The 18,703-nt window shown below is 45.1% G+C and overlaps 2 protein-coding genes across 3 annotated transcripts; one reads left to right on the forward strand and one right to left on the reverse strand.

Annotated features, from left to right (window-relative positions):
- Positions 1 to 20: 20 nt before the first annotated feature.
- Positions 21 to 16,565, forward strand: xpnpep1 (X-prolyl aminopeptidase (aminopeptidase P) 1, soluble). 2 transcript variants are annotated; one of them, XM_030351566.1, is made up of 20 exons: positions 21 to 127; positions 1,188 to 1,312; positions 1,519 to 1,582; positions 2,077 to 2,181; positions 2,792 to 2,884; positions 3,261 to 3,404; positions 6,249 to 6,344; positions 8,158 to 8,239; positions 8,562 to 8,772; positions 9,488 to 9,577; positions 9,733 to 9,783; positions 9,893 to 9,951; positions 10,798 to 10,875; positions 10,972 to 11,043; positions 11,322 to 11,382; positions 11,554 to 11,623; positions 12,155 to 12,328; positions 14,923 to 14,999; positions 15,322 to 15,420; positions 16,203 to 16,565. In XM_030351566.1, the coding sequence occupies exons 2-20, from the start codon at positions 1,196 to 1,198 to the stop codon at positions 16,320 to 16,322; spliced, it is 1,863 nt and encodes a 620-aa protein (XP_030207426.1). In that variant the 5' UTR covers positions 21 to 127; positions 1,188 to 1,195; the 3' UTR covers positions 16,323 to 16,565. The 2 variants fall into 2 exon arrangements, with proteins under 2 accessions (XP_030207426.1, XP_030207425.1); XM_030351565.1 differs by lacking the exon at positions 21 to 127 and adding an exon at positions 673 to 806.
- Positions 16,566 to 16,581: 16 nt separating this feature from the next.
- On the reverse strand, positions 16,582 to 18,161 carry si:dkey-246e1.3 (putative uncharacterized protein DDB_G0271982). The gene is made up of 3 exons (XM_030351567.1): positions 17,980 to 18,161; positions 17,637 to 17,733; positions 16,582 to 17,363 (listed from the first exon to the last, which is right to left on the reverse strand). The coding sequence occupies exons 1-3, from the start codon at positions 18,089 to 18,091 to the stop codon at positions 16,793 to 16,795; spliced, it is 780 nt and encodes a 259-aa protein (XP_030207427.1). The 5' UTR covers positions 18,092 to 18,161; the 3' UTR covers positions 16,582 to 16,792.
- Positions 18,162 to 18,703: the final 542 nt, after the last annotated feature.

The following is an 18,703-nucleotide window of genomic DNA, read 5'->3' on the forward strand; positions in this document are numbered from 1 at the left end:
GCTGAAAAAAATGGGCTGTCACGTGACCGGCTACGTCATCAATGAAATGGCAGCCTCCTGTTTTGTAAATTGACACAAGGCACAGCTGGTATAAAAAGTCATTTAAACAGAAGAATCAAACCCTACGGTAAATAATTATGTGTGTTTAAATTGATTATCGGCTGCATGCTATGCTGCTTTTTGGTTTTACACAACAGCGATTTAATATGACGTTGATGGGGTATTGAACATGTTAAAAACATGGTAGCATTTGTCGTTCCCACGCCTGTTTACACAACGCAGTCTGCATTGTGCCAAAACATCGCAGATCACTCGCACTGAGAGGCACGGAATGGAGAGTACCCGTGCTAACAGTTAAAAGGCTCGCTCCCACTCCCACTAACGCATTCACTTCACAATAAATTAACAAATGCATGCAATTATGCCTGTGGGCCTAGATAAAACATGTACATTTAAAAGATTGGCAATCGACAATAGCATAGGCCAAATGCATATTTTCCCTTGCATATTGTAACTTTTTAGGTGACATGTACTGTGGTTATTAAATATGTAGGCCCTACTGTAACTAATAATATGTAAACAAACATCTCAGGCGCGGTGTAGCCAATGGGAGAGATCGTTGTTGAGGAGATTAAAACCACCGTTCACGGACCTTTAGACTCTTATAATATTTAACCCGGGATTTTATTCTCCTTGCTTAATCAGCATGAGATAAAAGATTATATAGACACAGGTGTTGAGGTTACATTTGAGTTTCTCGAGTCAATTTAAGGCATTTGAAGGTAAAATGAGTTCCCTGGAATCAGGTAATGTTCAATGAGTTTCCTTGCTGGGGCGATTTGGGTTGGTTTTTCAATAAGGGGTCTAATAGGAGGTTAGGAAGCTGGAAAGGTGTTGCACGAACCAGGCAAGGGCAGAAAAATAATTGCAACAGTTGGAAATCAGACAAAGTTTTGGCCCGTTTAGAAGCTGGATAACTTCATCGGTGTTGTAATATCTGGGCATGGTGTTATTGCATTTAACACGCATGTGTATTAAATATGTAATATTTTTTTCCAAAACAAAATATTGCTTATTGGGTTTACCTTTTCTATGACTTAATCTAAGAACCAGGAAGTTATTTGTTGTCCCTATTCATTTAAAATCGTATTTGTGAGACTAATCTCTCCTTCGTTTTATTTACTCAGACAAGGCCATGTCTCCTAAACTAACGGTGGAGTTGCTCAGGCAGCTTCGCCTCGCGATGAAGAACTGTAAATACTTTTCCGAGCCCATACAGGCTTACATCATCCCCTCTGGAGACGCACATCAGGTAGGAAAAGAAACCGAATATGTTTATTCATACCAACATTTCTTGAGGATCTTGAGCAATTGGTTATTTCTGTCTTTTATTATTCACATGTTAAGTTAGACATTTCCATATGTTGACGATCCCTAAATTATATTTTAATTAAATTTAATTATTAGCTTTATCGTGTTCAAACTGTTCTGTAAATGTGTTCCCTGTTCCTCTTCCAGAGTGAATATATCGCACCATGCGACTGTAGACGTGAATTCATCTGTGGATTCAACGGCTCGGCAGGTGTGTTCCTCCTATGTGTGTGTCTGTGTCTCCAGCTCGTCTGTATCTGTGTCTCCAGCCTGTCTGTATCTGTGTCTCCAGCCCCTCTGTATCTGTGCATCTGTGTCAGTGGCCTATCTGCGTGTATCCCTTTCTCACTGTAGATGGCTATACTGATTGAGATTCACAAGAGAAAATGTGTGTGCATGTGTGTCCGAGATGATCGCATTCAAATGATATAATTGCAATAACTGCGAAAGAATTGCAAGATAGTGTGTGGGTGTGTGTGTGTGTGAATGAGGGCGAGCGCACTTGATGAGGTGGCACTGGCATGGCACGTTCCTGGCCGAGGCCCAAGGATGTGTATCCAATCCGACTTGAATAAGGATTGTTTACGTGTAGTTCAACTTGATTCCCAGAAATGTACACATTTCCCTCGGAAATTGATAACTTTATAGAATCCCCGATCAAAATCAATTGTGTCTGTGTGCGCTTGTGTGTGCGATGATCTTCAGGTACGGCCATAGTGACGGAGCAGCATGCTGCCATGTGGACCGACGGTCGCTACTTCCTGCAGGCCAGCCAGCAAATGGACAACAACTGGACCCTCATGAAGATGGGTGAGCTGTCTGCACACTCAGTCGCTTAAGAGCCGCCTCAGGTGTTTTCATGCGTGTTGGTCTCAAGTCACGCCCGGACGAGCCGTGAGTGGACGAGTCCAAAAGGGCGAGTAGAGGCTGGAGCGTCCGTACGCGTCACTCGGCCTCACAACGCTGACCTTGTGACGGAGAGGAGACATTCCCCAGAGTGTGTGTACGTGTGTGTGTGTGTGTGTGTGTTCAATGGAGCCCTATATATCACAATGCATCTTAAAGGTGACATATTATACCACCAGGTGTGCGTGTGATTTGCCGTTACAAGCCGTTTTGAAAATCGGCCTCTTCTGACACCACAAGTGGGCGTACCCTCCGAGATGTATGACGGATAGATCAGTCTACCAGCCTACCCAGTGGACTGCAGCAAACGTTGATAATCTATCCGTCATACATCTAGGTGGACACGCCCACTTGGGATTTCAGAAGAGGCAGATTTTCAAAAAACGGCTTGTAACGGCTAATGACACCTGGTGGTACAATATGTCACCTTTAAATACAACAGATTGTAGGTATGCTTTTTAGGCATCGCTTTACAAAAAGAAGGGATTTGAAATCCAAAGTGTGTGGTGCGCAGGGCTGAAGGAGACCCCCTCTCAGGAGGACTGGCTGATCAGCGTTCTGCCAGAGAACTCCAAGGTGGGCGTGGACCCCTGGATCATCGCTGCAGGTGGGTAGCAGTGTGGAAGCGTCCCGCTCCCCCCCCCCCCCCCCCCTTTAGGAAGCTCTTCTGTACTGACGTAGACCTAATAATAATAATAGGTTTAGCCAGATGCTATGGTCACATAAACTGAAAGAATAATGCATGATTGAAATCTGAATTCAGGAATTGTGTTTACAGTGATTGCAATGAATGAACATAATCCGGGCGTGAATTGTATAATTGAATCGCTATGTAGCTTATTTGTGCAAAGTAAAGAAAATCTAAAATGGTCACTGTAGCCATTAGCACCATCCAGCACCCATAGCTTCCCTCTGGCCTTTATCGGTTTCTAGCTTCTTACCTGACATGTCCTTTGTGTGTCCCGGGGCAACGGCCCCTCCAGACCAGTGGAAGAACATGTCCAAGGCCCTGGCCGGTGCCGGCCACTCCCTGGTGGCCGTGCAGGACAACCTGATAGACGCTGTGTGGTTGGACCGGCCCCAAAGACCCAGCACCCAGCTCATGACCCTGGGCTTAGAGCGCACCGGTGAGTGCCTGGGGGCTCTACGCCTGCCACATTACACATGATCTGGTTTCAAACACCTCAAAGCACATGGCAGCCGATGTCAAAAATGCATGTATGATGGACGAGGGAGGACTCGTCCAACCAAAAATTGCGCACATATCAAATTTTGAGTAGGAATGCCTGATTGACATCTACACGCCTAATTGTTCATGTTTGATCTACTCAGCCACAGTAACCTGATAGAGCTCGAGTTATGATACCTGATGTAGGCTACGCCGCCTGGGCTTTGTCCTATTGGCTGTGGTGAAGCTGTGAGATTAATTTATATTGGTAGCTGGACCAAAGTCCTGGGTCATATTGGTGTCAAGAAGTCAAGTGTGTGCAAAACACAACCTCAATGATAAAAACCCTAATTCTTCTACAAACAGGTATAGGAGTGAATAACGGGAATAGAGTATGTCCGTAACCTCTGATTCAAGCTTGCTTTTTCGTAGATTCCATGAAAAAAGGTTCTGTATAACCTGTCGGTAAAATTTGTATCCTATGTCTGGTTTTCACCCCAAAAACAACAACAATAAGTAAGTCTTGCAGGCTGTCTGAAAATACAGGCTGTATTTATACTCTGGCTGTATGGTGATGTGTGTCCGACACAACAACACACACACTTATTTTATTGCATTTTATAGTCACGCCTACTGTAAAATGTGATTGATTTAGTTGAAAACGCATTTAATATATTTTATTTGTTTTGGACAGACTGCACACACTTATATCCGAGATGATGAATTCAGTTTGATGTTCAGTTTCCTCCCTTTGGATTCCTAATCTCAATCGCTCATTGAGAGCAAATTTACTTTAGATAGCCTTATTTACTCATTTGACAAAGTTCAACATATATTTCCCGCAATGCCAAATTGATTTCCGAACAAATGACAAGCAGGGGGACTCCTCCCTGTGAACATGCCTAATGTGTGTCCTTCACAAAGACACACAACCTAATTATTAGTTTATATTGCAGGCTATTGTCAAATTTGATTGATTTGTTTAAGAGACGTAGTGTATATAGATTGATATCTATATCTCTTTCTTGTTTCAGACAGACTGAACCTACACAATTATATCGGGATGAAAATGTAATTCAATATTCCAATTGAGAGACATACTCGTCAGAGACATTTTCCACGTTTGGTTTGACCTACCTCATATATTGTCGACTATGTAATATAAGCAGACCGAACACGGTTATAGTTCACATTGGTGCTATCATCACTGATCTCCTTCCTTTCCACCAAAGCAACGACCGAGCCGCAAGCTCACAGGCGCGTTTGGCAGAAACTAAAGCGAGTACAAGCGCCGTCTTAAAAGATAACCCACACAGGGAAGATCCCAGCACGGTTTGGTGGCATTCAGAGGATAACCGGTATCAAAAGCCTTGGGCCTCGCAAATATCTTTTCACCCGGGGGATGACTGAAAACGGGTTTACCGTCACAGCCTGCCCGACCGGCCGTAAATGCTGCCACTCTCACAGTGAAGAAGGTCAAGCCCTTCTATAGAAGACACTGTAAGAGGCAAAGCATGCCACGCTTCTGACAGGGATGGGATGACGTGACAGACGCCCCACCACTTAGGGGAAGTGGTTCACCTGTGTCGAGAGATGGTATCAAATTTGCAGTAGCCAAAGCGTTTAGAAGACAGTGTTGCATTCTGGGGAAAGACCCAAAATTCACCACCATCTGAGAACAGGGAAGTGACTTGCAGACAGTAGCATACCATGGGGTTTAAGTCAGGGCCTTCAGTAACAAACTCCACCAACGGCCAACCCCCAAACACTCAGACATGCACACAAATGTCATATTAGGTGCCGATACAGCCAACACAGCCACAATATGCGCTACTGCATAACATCCACGTGGATGTTGTGCAGTAATGAGTAATGCAGAGTAATGCAGCATCACCATCAGATCTTTCCTTACTTCACTCCGCAACCAGATCGCACATCACACACATGACACAAAAACAAGTGTTCTCAGTTATTGTTATTTTCCCCGGATGCTTTCGCAACTTCAAAGGATTCAATAAAGTAGCCTATAGCGACAATATTACAAGTGCAACGCCAGTTCACAAGAAACATACAAGTAGGCCTTTATGCCACATATTTTACAACAGCTGTTCCAGCCAGAATATTAAGCCCACAGGAGTAGTAGTGAACGGGTTAATTTAATATGCTTATTAAGCGGCATCCACACAAAGCATTACCATTAACCATTAAGCCACTGCCCAAATTCCAGCAATATATTTGTGTATCAAACCATTAAAAAAAATGCTTTATAAACTAAAGTACCACAACAACATTATCGCTCCTACACAGTGCAAAGTAAAACTCACCCATCACCCATGGCCGGATGTTTTAAAGCATAATATATATATGTTATTTTGATTTTGACAGGGCCAGCAGAGAAGGCCCTGCTGGCCCTGACGGCCCACCACTGCTTACAGACAAATATCAATACCTGTTAAAGAGTTTGGCATTTGTGCCCCTGCCTCCCAATTGTGTCTATGACTGGAAACAAGGTCATATTGTTCAGAATTAAAATCATGCAGGATGTTTTTCAGCTGTATGTATTAGTATGATTATTATTGTCTCATTTGGATCATCATTTCCTATTTGGTTGTTCCTATCCCCCCCCCCCCCCCCCCCCCCCCCCCCCCTTCACACAGCCTGCAACAACTTACTTGTCCTTATAAATCAACCAAGTTATCTCGAGACAAGGCTATGCTAGGTTAAGAAAGTCCCATGCCTGTGGCAAAACAGAAATGCTGCACGCTAAGCTCTGATAATCAGTAACAATGCTCTCTTCCGACAGGTATGTCCTGGCAGGACAAAATCACAGCACTGCGCGCCAAGATGCGGGAGAGGAAGATCAACTGGTTTGTTGCCACGGCGCTGGACGAGATTGCATGTAGGTTTTTTATTTTTTTATTAAGGCTTATAAAACAATATAAACATCTGCCTAAAACAGTTTGAAATTGATAGGATATGTCCCGCGGCGATGTTCAGCACACCCAAGGTCCTATGGACTGTTTTGTGTGGTATTTCACTTTGCTGTTGATAAACTCATTATCTGTAGACGCTCCTATGCCACACAGAGACATAGCTGCAGTAATTAGTATGGGGTTTAATAAGGGAGCGTGTCTTCAAACTACCCTAGTAGAAATCAACAGTATCGTATTTTAGGTAAATTCCAATATGACAACAAATCAGGGGTTCTGTCTAAGAATCCTTCAATATAAATCGTTTGCAATGTTCCTGTGGCTAGATATCAGCCATTTAGCTAGGGTACGCGCATTCTGCCAGGCCAGCAGCCCAACGTGCAGAATGCACTTTGGCTCTGCAGGATTTGGGTGTGGCTGATCTAAGTCCCGCTATGGCATGGCCTCATTGGTAGAATAAACAGCCAGATAGTCACCCACCAGATTTGATCTGCTTTCTAATGAATTGCTGCCCAACTGGTCCGGGCACTGGGGCAGTGATTCATTAGATTCCTCTTTATTTTCCATGGAGGATTACAATGACAATGACTCAATGACAGCTGTAAACCGAAATGGTCACCAAAGTATTCGATACAACTATGGGAAAGTTTTTTTTTTGGTCTGAGTATTCTAGAATCCACTGGGTAAGCTAAGACAAGCTGTCCTAACCAAATCACAAATAAGAATCAAGTCTGTAATACACATCGTTATAAGACCTTTGATTTATTTATCCTATGTATGAATGCACATTTTTCATAGTCATTCTGGGTAAAGTAGGAATATAGCCATCTGGAGCAGATTGCTTCAGTGCAGAACGCCCGACACGAAAAGCCACTGAAAAATTGAAAACAACGATAAAGTACAATGCAAGACATGGCGGAATAGAATATGGATGTCGGATGTTTTATCACAAGGTCCAGCTGTTTGAGGCTGTCTCCTCTGACCATTTTAAGGACTGTTCCAGGTTAGCTAGAGTCTACTAGCGTGTCTACATTCACGACCATCCCAAAGCCGCCGCCGCCGCGTCCTGGTCATCTCCACGGTTACCTAATTCCTGTCACGATTCCCGATCACGATACACGGGTGTCACCCGGGCACCGAGGGTGTTCACCCTGGTCCAAGGGCTCTCCAGCCTGATTGGTCGACTCGAGTATTTCGGCCCTAATTTGAATCTTTTTTTTTTAAGACTTTGATTGCCCTCACATTGAGACCAGAGGTTTCCAATTGGTTCCAAGTGTATAGGGCGGGCGAGGGGGGTTGGGTTAGTTTGGGTATCCACGGTGGATGAGCACAAGGTTTTCTAATAATAGTCACAGACAAGTAAGAGCCAAGGATGAATAAAAATAGAACCAAAGGCCTATTCTTATTAATTTTGACCGTTTTCTGAGGCACGAAGGTTAAAACGACCCCAGAGCCTGCGTCGTCGTGGGAGGACATTTAGGTCAAGGGCTGTTTAGTGGATGCTGTCGTCCAAAGTGACCTGCAGTCACTGCATGACACGAGTACAGATAAGATACAGCAAATGTATCTTACAAATCTAGAGCCTAGCCGAGGTCAATGTCACAGATGGAAACGGATGCTTTCCTTTGGACGCACACAAGATAAAAAAAGAAAACGCGACAAAAAAACAGAATAATTCAGCGTCTGTGATTAGAGATGCAGATGTGTTTATTTTTATTTTTTTAAATGTGTATGTAATGTATCATGTTACCCGTTTCTGTCGTTTTGCATCGTTCTCTGCAGGGCTGTTCAACCTGCGTGGGTCAGACATCGAATACAACCCGGTGTTCTTTGCCTACTCCGTCGTGGGCATGAAAACAATCAGGTACATGCGTTCTATAATAACGTCTGAAGTGTGTGTGTGTGTGTGTGTGTGTGTGTGTGTGTGTGTGTGTGTGTGTGTGTGTGTGTGTGTGTGTGTGTGTGTGTGTGTGTGTGTGTGTGTGTGTGTGTGTGTGTGTGTCACATAAAATCATCTGCCAAAAGCAATGACATAGGATGTAAAGAAGCTCCAAGACGGCGACGCCCTATATGCCTATACTAAATAAATCAATATATTTTTAATAAAATTCATTCAAAAATAATAATAATGAGAAGGCACTCCACTCATCCAAGCCTCGCCCCCCCCACCATGCCCTCTCCTGCAGGCTGTTTGTGGACCTGAAGCGTCTGGAGGACCCGGCTGTCAGGCAGCACCTGCAGCTGGACGCCCCCAGCAGGCCCGAGCTCAGCATCCAGGCGTCCCCCTACGAGGCGGTCCACACGGAGCTCCAGGCCGTGTGCGCCGCGCTGGGCCCCAAGGACAAAGTGTGGATCTGTGACAAGGCGGGCTGCGCCCTCACACAGGTCATCCCCAAGGTGGGTGTCGGGTTGGCCCTGAGCAAGGGCCCTCCCCCTAACTGCTCCCGACGAGCTGGCTGTCGCCCTGCATGGCTGACTCCGCCGTCGCTGTGTGAATGTGTGCGTGAATGGTGAAGTAGAGGCAATATTGTAAAGCGCTTTGAGTGGCCAATAGGTTGGAAAACCGCTATATAAATGCAGTCCCTTTACATTTATTCACATTCACCTTGGGGGGGTCGGGGACAGTCTAGGGGGCTGCTGCTTGATCTTTCCTGGAGAGCTTGTGGATGTTAAGAGTTAAGGCTTCACTTTGTGCCATTTGGTTACCACGGCACCCTGCCTCCTGCTACCCAGTCCGTCCGTCTGAGATGCATTCCCTGGATGGATCCCAACATAAATACACAAAAACACAACCCTCACGCACGACATCACTGCACACCGCATCACTTCCCCCATGAGGCATTGTCTTAAACCTTTTTGTCCTACTTATTTTTCATTTTATTATCAGTAGTCTTATTATCTACAGTTAGATTGAACATTTGATAGAACTGCTTGCAACAATCATATTTAATAAGAACCGGGAAGAATGAAGTCATTGCCTATCTACAGATAAAAGACACCATAAGCCAAACCCGTGTGAGGTGCCCCTTGACCTATGGACTCAGCTGGTGTCCAGTGAAACTAACGGCTGACCCTCTGCCCTTTTGGGTTCCCTCTACCTTTGTCTCCCCAGACCCACAGATCCCAGATCTCTTACACCCCACTCTGCCTGGCCAAGGCCGTCAAGAACGCCACCGAGATCCAGGGAATGAAAACGGCCCACGTAAGTCCCCCCCTTTTACAACACCCATTTTAACGAGCCTTTATCGGGTCACTGCGATAATGATCCTCCATTTCCTCAACTGACAGGCTCTGTTTTTTTCCCCTCTACATCTAACAACAAGTGAATCATTGTTTTTCATTGACACCGGCTCTTAGATCAAGGATGCTGTCGCCCTTTGTGAGCTCTTTGCCTGGCTGGAAAAAGAGGTGTTTACCTTTTTGATATTTTCCTTAAGCCATTTGTTACACCATAATGCGAGTGGCGTGTGAGCCGGCCGCGTCCTAACGTTACCCCCTGCGGTTGATCTGTTTCTAGATTCCAAAGGGCACCGTGACGGAAATCTCCTCCGCAGATAAGGCTGAAGACTTTCGCAGGCAAGTCATGGCAAATATAATAACAAAAAGTGTTTTTCTGTCACACAGGATTGTGAGCGAGAATTGAGTTGTAGTGCCCCCTACAGATAAAAAAAATGTTAGACGCACTGGGTGATGAGTTAAAGGCACTTATACAGTCGTTTGGTATGATGATAGGTGTGGAGAGAGAGAGAGAGAGAGAGAGAGAGAGAGAGAGAGAGAGAGAGAGAGAGAGAGAGAGAGAGAGAGAGAGAGAGAGAGAGAGAGAGAGGGAGAGGGAGAGGGAGAGGGAGAGGGAGAGGGAGAGAGAGGGAGGGAGGGAGAGAGAGAGAGAGAGAGAGAGAGAGAGAGAGAGGGAGAGGGAGAGAGAGGGAGGGAGAGAGAGAGAGAGAGAGAGAGAGAGAGAGAGAGAGAGAGAGAGAGAGAGAGAGAGAGAGAGAGAGAGAGAGAGAGAGAGAGAGAGAGAGAGAGAGAGAGAGAGAGAGAGAGAGAGAGAGAGAGACACAGAGAGAGAGAGAGAGAGAGAGAGAGACACAGAGAGAGAGAGAGAGAGAGAGAGAGAGAGACACAGAGAGAGAGAGAGAGAGAGAGAGAGAGAGAGAGAGAGAGAGAGAGAGAGAGAGAGAGAGAGAGAGAGAGAGAGAGAGAGACACAGAGAGAGAGAGAGAGAGAGAGAGAGAGAGAGAGAGAGAGAGAGAGAGAGAGAGAGAGAGAGAGAGCATATACAATATTTAAAAATCAAACAATGTTTATAAACAAGGAAGTGTACTGTTCATATGTTGCAGGAACATGTTTATTTCTTACAGTCAATTCAGATTGGTGATCTTGGCTATTATATTTTTTATATTTATTGTCGTTCTATTTCAGCCAACAAAAAGATTTTGTCGGCCTAAGTTTTCCCTCAATATCCAGTGTGGGTCCCAATGGAGCCATCATACATTACAGGTATGGTTTCCATAAAACAATGAAACGGGTTTGATTTATATAATAGGTACACAAAACATATACAGCCAAAGAAACCTCTGGTCTCTGTCTCTGTAGACCCCTGCCGGAAACCAACAGAACTCTCTCGCTAAACGAGGTCTACCTGCTCGACTCCGGGGCGCAGTACAAGTAAGTTCAGTAACATCACGTGACTTTTACAGAGCAGGGCCTAAAGTCGAACAAACAAATAAATAATGCATCCGTAAAACCAAAAAAAATTCCAGTTTCTTTAAAATAATATTTCTATAATATATTTATAAAATGTTAAGTATAATATGATATTACATGTGTGATTGTAATGAAAAAATGCACTTCTTTTTTTATTCATTTGATGGAACAGTTTTACCAATGTGTGAATACGCACTGTATTTATTTATCTTTCCCTATTTGCTATTTGCTTTGCCCAGGGATGGAACCACAGACGTCACGCGTACCGTGCACTTTGGAACCCCTTCTGCCTACGAAAAGGTTTTTATTTAACATTCGCTCTGGCTCCTCTGCAACAACATATTTTCCCTTTCGTTTCGAGTGGGAGAAAAGGATAACAATTCCTCATTCTTCAGCGATATGTAAATATTATGACTGCAGCTGTCATCGTAACGATGTAAACCAGCTCGCTTTACCTGCTGCTCTCACTAGGAGTGCTTCACCTACGTACTGAAGGGACACATCGCTGTCAGCGCCGCGATCTTCCCCAACGGAACCAAAGGTAACATCCGCGTGTCAGAGCTGTGATGGGCTGTCATTGTCTCAAACTGAAACATGCTGTATGCAATATCCAGTATCTTTGTTAGAAGGGTTACATTACGGTTGAGGTAGCGTCGATGAAAAACATGTCAGTATCACGCTTTATATTTAATATTTTACCTCGCGCCGTATTTTGATATATATATTTTGTCGTATTCATTTCGACAATTTATTTGTAACTTTTTTTCTAGCCTTGCACGTCATACTCCATCATACCTTCATATCGACATTATTTTCTATCATATAAAAAATATATTTCTGTGATGAAACAGCCATGAACGTCTACACTGTATGAGAAAATAGTAATGGACCGCGTGAACTCCATGACCTCTCCCCCCTGTCCCTCCATGACCTCTGCTGTCCTCCATGACCTCTCCACCCTGTCCCTCCATGACCTCTGCCCTCCTCCATGACCTCTGCCCTCCTCCATGACCTCTGCTGTCCTCCATGACCTCTGCCCTCCTCCATGACCTCTGCCCTCTCCCCCTCCCAGGCCACCTGCTGGACTCGTTTGCCCGTGCGGCGCTGTGGGAGGCGGGGCTGGACTACCTGCACGGGACGGGGCACGGCGTGGGCTGCTTCCTCAACGTCCACGAGGGGCCCTGCGGCATCAGCTACAAGACCTTCGCCGACGAGCCCCTGGAGGCCGGCATGATCGTCAGCGACGGTGTGGCCGGGAGCCTGCTTATATCTATTGGCTGTTTGTTGGTTGTTTATTGGTTGTTTATTGGTTCTTCAATGGTTCTCTTTTAGTTCTTTGTTGGTTCTTTTAATGGTTCTTTAGTGGTTCTTTAGTGGTTCTTTAATGGTTCGTTAATTGTTCTTTAATGGTTCTTTAATAGTTCTTTGGACCTTTGGTGGTTCTTTATTGGTTCTTTAGTGGTTCTTTGTTGGTTCTTTTAATGGTTCTATGTTGGATCTTTATTGGTTGTTTAATGGTTCTTTAATGGTTCTTTAATGGTTCTTTTTTGGTTCTTTGTTGGTCCTTTTAATGGTTCTTTATTGGATCTTTATTGGTTGTTTAATGGTTCTTTAATGGTTCTTTGTTGGTTCTTTTAATGGTTCTTTATTGGTTCTTTATTGGTTCTTTGATGGTTCTTTAAGCCACTAGGATGGTATGATTAGGGACGGGGAAGAGGGACAGTGGTGAGCACCGGATAGGTGTTTGGCCTCGTGACGCATCCGTTGGCTCTTGAGTTCAGTTTCCAATCGGTCTGGCATCGAGACCGTTCCAACACCTTTACGAAAAATGTTTAGAAAAACAGAACTTGGGCGAAGGAGTGTCCGATAATGAGGAACTAGGAGAGAATGCGGTTCCACCGAATATCAATTGAAACCAGTTGTCTTCGCTTAACCAACCAGATGAATGCAATCTAAAGGTAGACCAGAACAATGGAAATTCTTTGATTCACAGCCAAGCCCTAACTCATCCTCGAGCAAGATGTTTAAACCAGCTGACCTGCTCCTTGATGACATGCATCATAAATCGTTGTCGCTACGGGTTGAAAGCAGCTGCTAAACGATACGATAGTAGTGCTAATGTTGGTGCACTATGTTGTCATATTATATATCAATGCTAATCTGATGTCGTCTTCTGATAGCTAAGAGGATTTTAAATCCTTGGCCTCGTTACTACACGCTACAAACTAGTTGGCACTTCTTTGACACAAGTACTAAATACAGTTGACGGTTTCTACCACTTTGCTGGTATAATCAGAGGAATAGGATTCAGGCCCGTTGAAGTTCTTTACTGGTTCTTTGTTGGTTATTTGTTGGTTCTTTGTTGGTTGTTTGTTGGTTCTTTTAATGGTTCTTTGTTGGATCTTTAGTGGTTCTTTATTGGTTCTTTATTGGTTCTTTGATGGTTCGTTAATTGTTCTTTAATGGTTCTTTAATGATTCTTTTTTGGTTCTTTGTTGGTTCTTTGTTGGTTCTTTTAATGGTTCTATGTTGGATCTTTAATAGTTCTTTATTTATTCTTTATTGGTTCTTTGATGGTTTGTTAATTGTTCTTTAATGGTTATTTTTTGGTTCTTTGTTGGTTCCTTTAATGGTTCTTTGTTGGAACCATTAAAGGAATCTGATGTCGTCTTCTGATAGCTAAGAGGATTTTAAATCCTTGGCCTCGTTACTACACGCTACAAACTAGTTGGCACTTCTTTGACACAAGTACTAAATACAGTTGACGGTTTCTACCACTTTGCTGGTATAATCAGAGGAATAGGATTCAGGCCCGTCGAAGTTCTTTACTGGTTCTTTGTTGGTTATTTGTTGGTTCTTTGTTGGTTCTTTGTTGGTTCTTTTAATGGTTCTTTGTTGGATCTTTTGTGGTTCTTTATTGGTCCTTTGATGGTTCCTTAATTGTTCTTTAATGGTTCTTTAATGTTTTTTTTTGGTTCTTTGTTGGTTCTTTTAATGGTTCTATGTTGGATCTTTAATAGTTCTTTATTGGTTCTTTATTGGTTCTTTGTTGGTTCCTTTAATGGTTCTTTGTTGGATCTTTATTGGTTCTTTAATGGTTCGTTAATGGTTCTTTAACCCACCAGGATGGTATGGTTAGGGACAGGGAAGAGGGACAGTGGTGAGCACCGGATAGGTGTTTGGCCTCGTGACGCATCCGTTGGCTCTTGAGTTCAGTTTCCAATCGGTCTGGCATCGAGACCGTTCCAACACCTTTACGAAAAATGTTTAGAAAAACAGAACTTGGGCGAAGGAGTGTCCGAGAATGCGGTTCCACCGAATATCAATTGAAACCAGTTGTCATCGCTTAACCAACCAGATGAATGCAATCTAAAGGAAGACCAGAACACTGAAAATTCTTTGATTCCCAGCCAAGCCCTAACTCATCCTCGAGCAAGATGTTTAAACCAGCTGACCTGCTCCTTAATGACATGCATCAGAAATCGTTGTCGCTATGGGTTGAAAGCAGCTGTTAACCGATAAGATAGTACTGCTAATGTTGGTGCACTATGTTGTCATATTATATAGCAATGCTAATCTGATATCGTCTTCTGATAGCTAAGAGGATTTTAAATCCTTGGCCTCGTTACTACACGCTACAAACTAGTTGGCACTTCTTTGGCACAAGTACTTAATACGGTTGACAGTTTTTACCCCTTCGTTGGTTTAGTCAGAGGAATAGGATTCAGGCCCGGTGAAGTTCTGCTGTCCAGGCTAGCCAACTGAACTTGTTTTGGTGTGATTATGTTTGACATCATCCCCTACTCACATTCTGCACCCACTTATCCTTTTCATCACCAGAACCTGGCTACTATGAAGATGGATCTTTCGGCATCAGAATTGAAAATGTGGTGCTGGTCGTGCCATCCAAACCCAAGGTAAAACCTCTAACCCAGGAGGGAATATAAGCCTTTGTATCTGGGATATAATGTGTGGCACATTCTATTTTTAACATATTTGTATTATATATTATAACTTATCTGATGTGTCCTCCACCCGCCTCTTGCTTGTGTTGAGCATAATTGCTTCAATATATGAAAAGTTTCACATTTGAATGTAGCAATTGTATGCTTTTCGTTCCTTCTGCCATTTCATAAGTTTAGAATACCTTCATCAATAACTATAATCCTATAGTTAGGCTCAATGGGGGAAAAAAGGAGCAGGCTCAAGTCTTTTTTTCTTGTCAATGTGTGTCTCCAGTACAACTACATGAACAGGGGCAGCCTGACCTTTGAACCTCTCACCCTGGTGCCCATGCAAGTGAAGATGATGAACACAGACATGCTGACTCAGAAAGAGGTAAAGTGTTGCCACCACAGCTGCCCAATGGCTTTTATTCTATAATATGCCCAATATAGACTTGGCAGAGAGGGCTGAAACATCAATAATACTGCTAGTGGATACCACACAAAACGACTTTCCCTAAGCCAACCCCCCACTGTCTGTTCACACACCACATCGACCAGCCACACAGGGCTATGCCAGCTAAAGCTATACTGATGAAAGATACACAGACTGCACATGGGATGAATAAACAATGCAACACGAATCGAGCAAGCTTAAAAACAGTTCAATTTTACAGATTTGTTTCCAACCATCGTATCAGCGTTCACACAGCATCACGGGCTGGAGCATATTCAATTTTAGCGGAATTTCACCTGTGTTACGGACGGCTCTTTCTGATTGGTTTAAACGAATGACAATAAGTGAATGTTCAAAGGTGACTTATTATACCACCAGGTGGGAGTGTGATTAGCCGTTACAAGCCTTTTTTTGGAAATCTGCCTCTTCTGACAAGTGGGCCTGTCCACCTAGATTTGTGCTGGATACATCAGTCTACCAGCCTATCCAGTGGACTGTAGCAAACGTTGCTCATCTCTCCGTCATACATCTAGGTGGACACGCCAACTTGTGATGTCAGAAGAGCCAGGCAGATTTTCAAAACGGCTTGTTACGGCTAATCACACTCACACCCGTGTGAGGTGCAATATGTCACCTTTAACGTAAAGAGGGTCTGAGGTTTCTGACGTTCCCGACTTTTCACCCCCCCCCCCCCCCCCCCCCCCTTCCTTCTTCTGCAGCGGGACTGGGTGAACGACTACCACAGGCAGTGTATGGAGACGGTGGGGGCGGAGCTCCGAAGACAGGGCAGGAAGGAGGCCCTGGATTGGCTGATCCGAGAGACCCAGCCCATCGCCTGAGACCCCTCCCCTCACTCCCTTGCACTCGCAGAATCCCTCGCCCCCCCCCCCCCCCCCCCCCCCCCGCCCCAACCAGCACCGATCCTTTTGATAATGACGCAGGGTTCTGTGTTTCCAATAGCTCTGCAGTGATTGTCGTGGTACTCTGTGCCGTCTTCATCTGTCACGCTCTGCTTCTTTTGTAATTCGCAGCATGGTGTACGCTGTTTTAACGTAAACACATTAAAATGGTAATGAAATCAACGATGGTCGTAATGACGGCTGCCTCTGAGGTCATTTCGCTACAACATGTCTACAAAGCGCTCCCCCGTCGACTCGGCTTGGGTTGTGACCGGGGTCGGTCTGAACGGCCGCCTCGCTCAAAAGGGGTTCCTGGAAACGATGCTCCGAGATGTGCATTTCACGTTTCAGATCGGTGTGTTTCACGCGGTATCAAGCCTCTCGAGGGGTCCGATGTTCCCCCGGTGTCTCTAGAGCTGCATGTAAAACATGGGCGGGTCCAGGGTGACCCCACTGTTCGGGTCCTGGGCATACTCCCGGATCAGCAGCGACTGAGACAGGACAGTCTTCACCTTCACCTCCTCCTCATGCCTCTTCTCCTGCTCCCTCTTCTTCTCCTGCTCTCTCTTCTCCTGCTCCCTCTTCTCCTTCCTCGTCTCCTCCAGCCTCTTCTCCTGCTCCCTCTCCCTCCTCTTCTCCTGCTCTCTCTTCTCCTGCTCCCTCTTCTCCTTCCTCGTCTCCTCCCGCCTCTTGTCCGGCTCCCTCTCCCCCTCCTTCAGCCTCCTCTCCTCCTGCTCCCTCCGCTCCTCCAGCCTCTTCTCCCGCTCCCTCTCCTCCTCCTCCTCCTCCTCCAGGCCGACCGGCAGCGGGTTGCTGTAGATGTAGTAGATCCGGGCCTTGTCGCGCTCCGCCTCGGGCCTCCTGAAGAGGGCGAAGGGGTTGATGAAGCTGGTGGACCTCTTCACGGCCCGCACCGCCACGGGGTCCACCGGCTCCCCTCGGGTCACCGCGCTCTCGTACGCGTGGGCGCGCTTCCACTGCCTGGTGGGAGGGGGGGAGGAGGGGGTCTTGTTAATTACACTAACGAGCTGAAGGGACTAACGGGCAGAGTCTGCACTCGTTAGGGAATAATTGCCTCTGAACTTGGCAATGTCAATGTTTATGAAGGCTGTGATTGAATCGCGTTGCTTTAATTATGTTATCGTGACTATACTAAAACATGAAGATCATCTGCTGGTCTTATCTCGTACATGGATTAGATGACAGAGGGGCGAGGATATGGGGGCTGGGGGCTGGGGGGGGTGGGGGGGTTACCTGTTGCGGTTGAAGCAGACGGTGATGCAGTACAGACCGGTGAACACCAGGATGCACAAGGCCAGAACGGCGACAGTGATGTTGAACACTCGAAACTCTGAGGAACGGAATATGGGGATATCATAATATGATAGGATAGGTTATGACTCTAGTTGCTCCAAATATGCTCTGTTTTTATCTAAAAATATGACAATCCATACGCAATAATGCAATTGATGACTTATTAACGTTATCATTGCATCATACTGTCAAAACAAAGTTAGCTAAATTTACCATTCGATTTTCAGACAACAAAAACAGATAATTCGAATATTTCTTCAAATAGAAGTTAAAGCGAACTAACCAAAGAGGGCCGTGTGGGTTCTGTCCTGCAGACCAAGAGCGGCGCTGCTGACGTCCAGAGAGGAGGTCTGTGCAGCAGTAGCGGCAGCCATCTCCTCCTGGGCTCCACTCATGGTGCTGTCATTGGCATCCAAGACACAGACTGAGGCTCACGGAGCCTCTTGCTCCCTCGCCTCGTTTCAATTAAAACTTTGGACCACGTGATTCGGGTCTGGGAGTTTTGGGGGGGGGGGGGGGGGGGGGGGGGGGTGTTGCCTAACTCAGTTGCCGTGGAAACCAACATCTCTTTTGTCGCCACTTAGTTCAAGTTGGATGCCCCCCATTCTGTGTCTTTCTGTTGGCGGGCTCCCCGTATGGGGGCCACTGGGGGAGAGAGCGGGTGGATCCCACTGTGAATTTAGGGGAAAATAGCCTTAAGCTAGCTCTGAGAAATTATCATTATTTACATTATTGACATTTAAATGTTTGCATTTCATACTGAGCAACTGCAAGAAAGCACAAAGGGTGACGATCAGTCGATACATTACAAGTCTTTCCCAAATTCGAAATTAACAGCTCAAAAAAATATAAGTGTTTTAATAAATCTGTTCAGATTGATGGACCAAACAATGGAAAATGTTAAAAACGTAAACGTTCACGAATCCATAAATAGTTAATTCATGACCCGAATTGAAACCCAACCAAGTTAATTAAGAGCCTGATTATAGGTCTGCAAAAGTGTCGGG

Source organism: Gadus morhua, chromosome 3 (genome assembly GCF_902167405.1).
Source record: "Gadus morhua chromosome 3, gadMor3.0, whole genome shotgun sequence".
NCBI classification, from domain to species: domain Eukaryota; kingdom Metazoa; phylum Chordata; class Actinopteri; order Gadiformes; family Gadidae; genus Gadus; species Gadus morhua.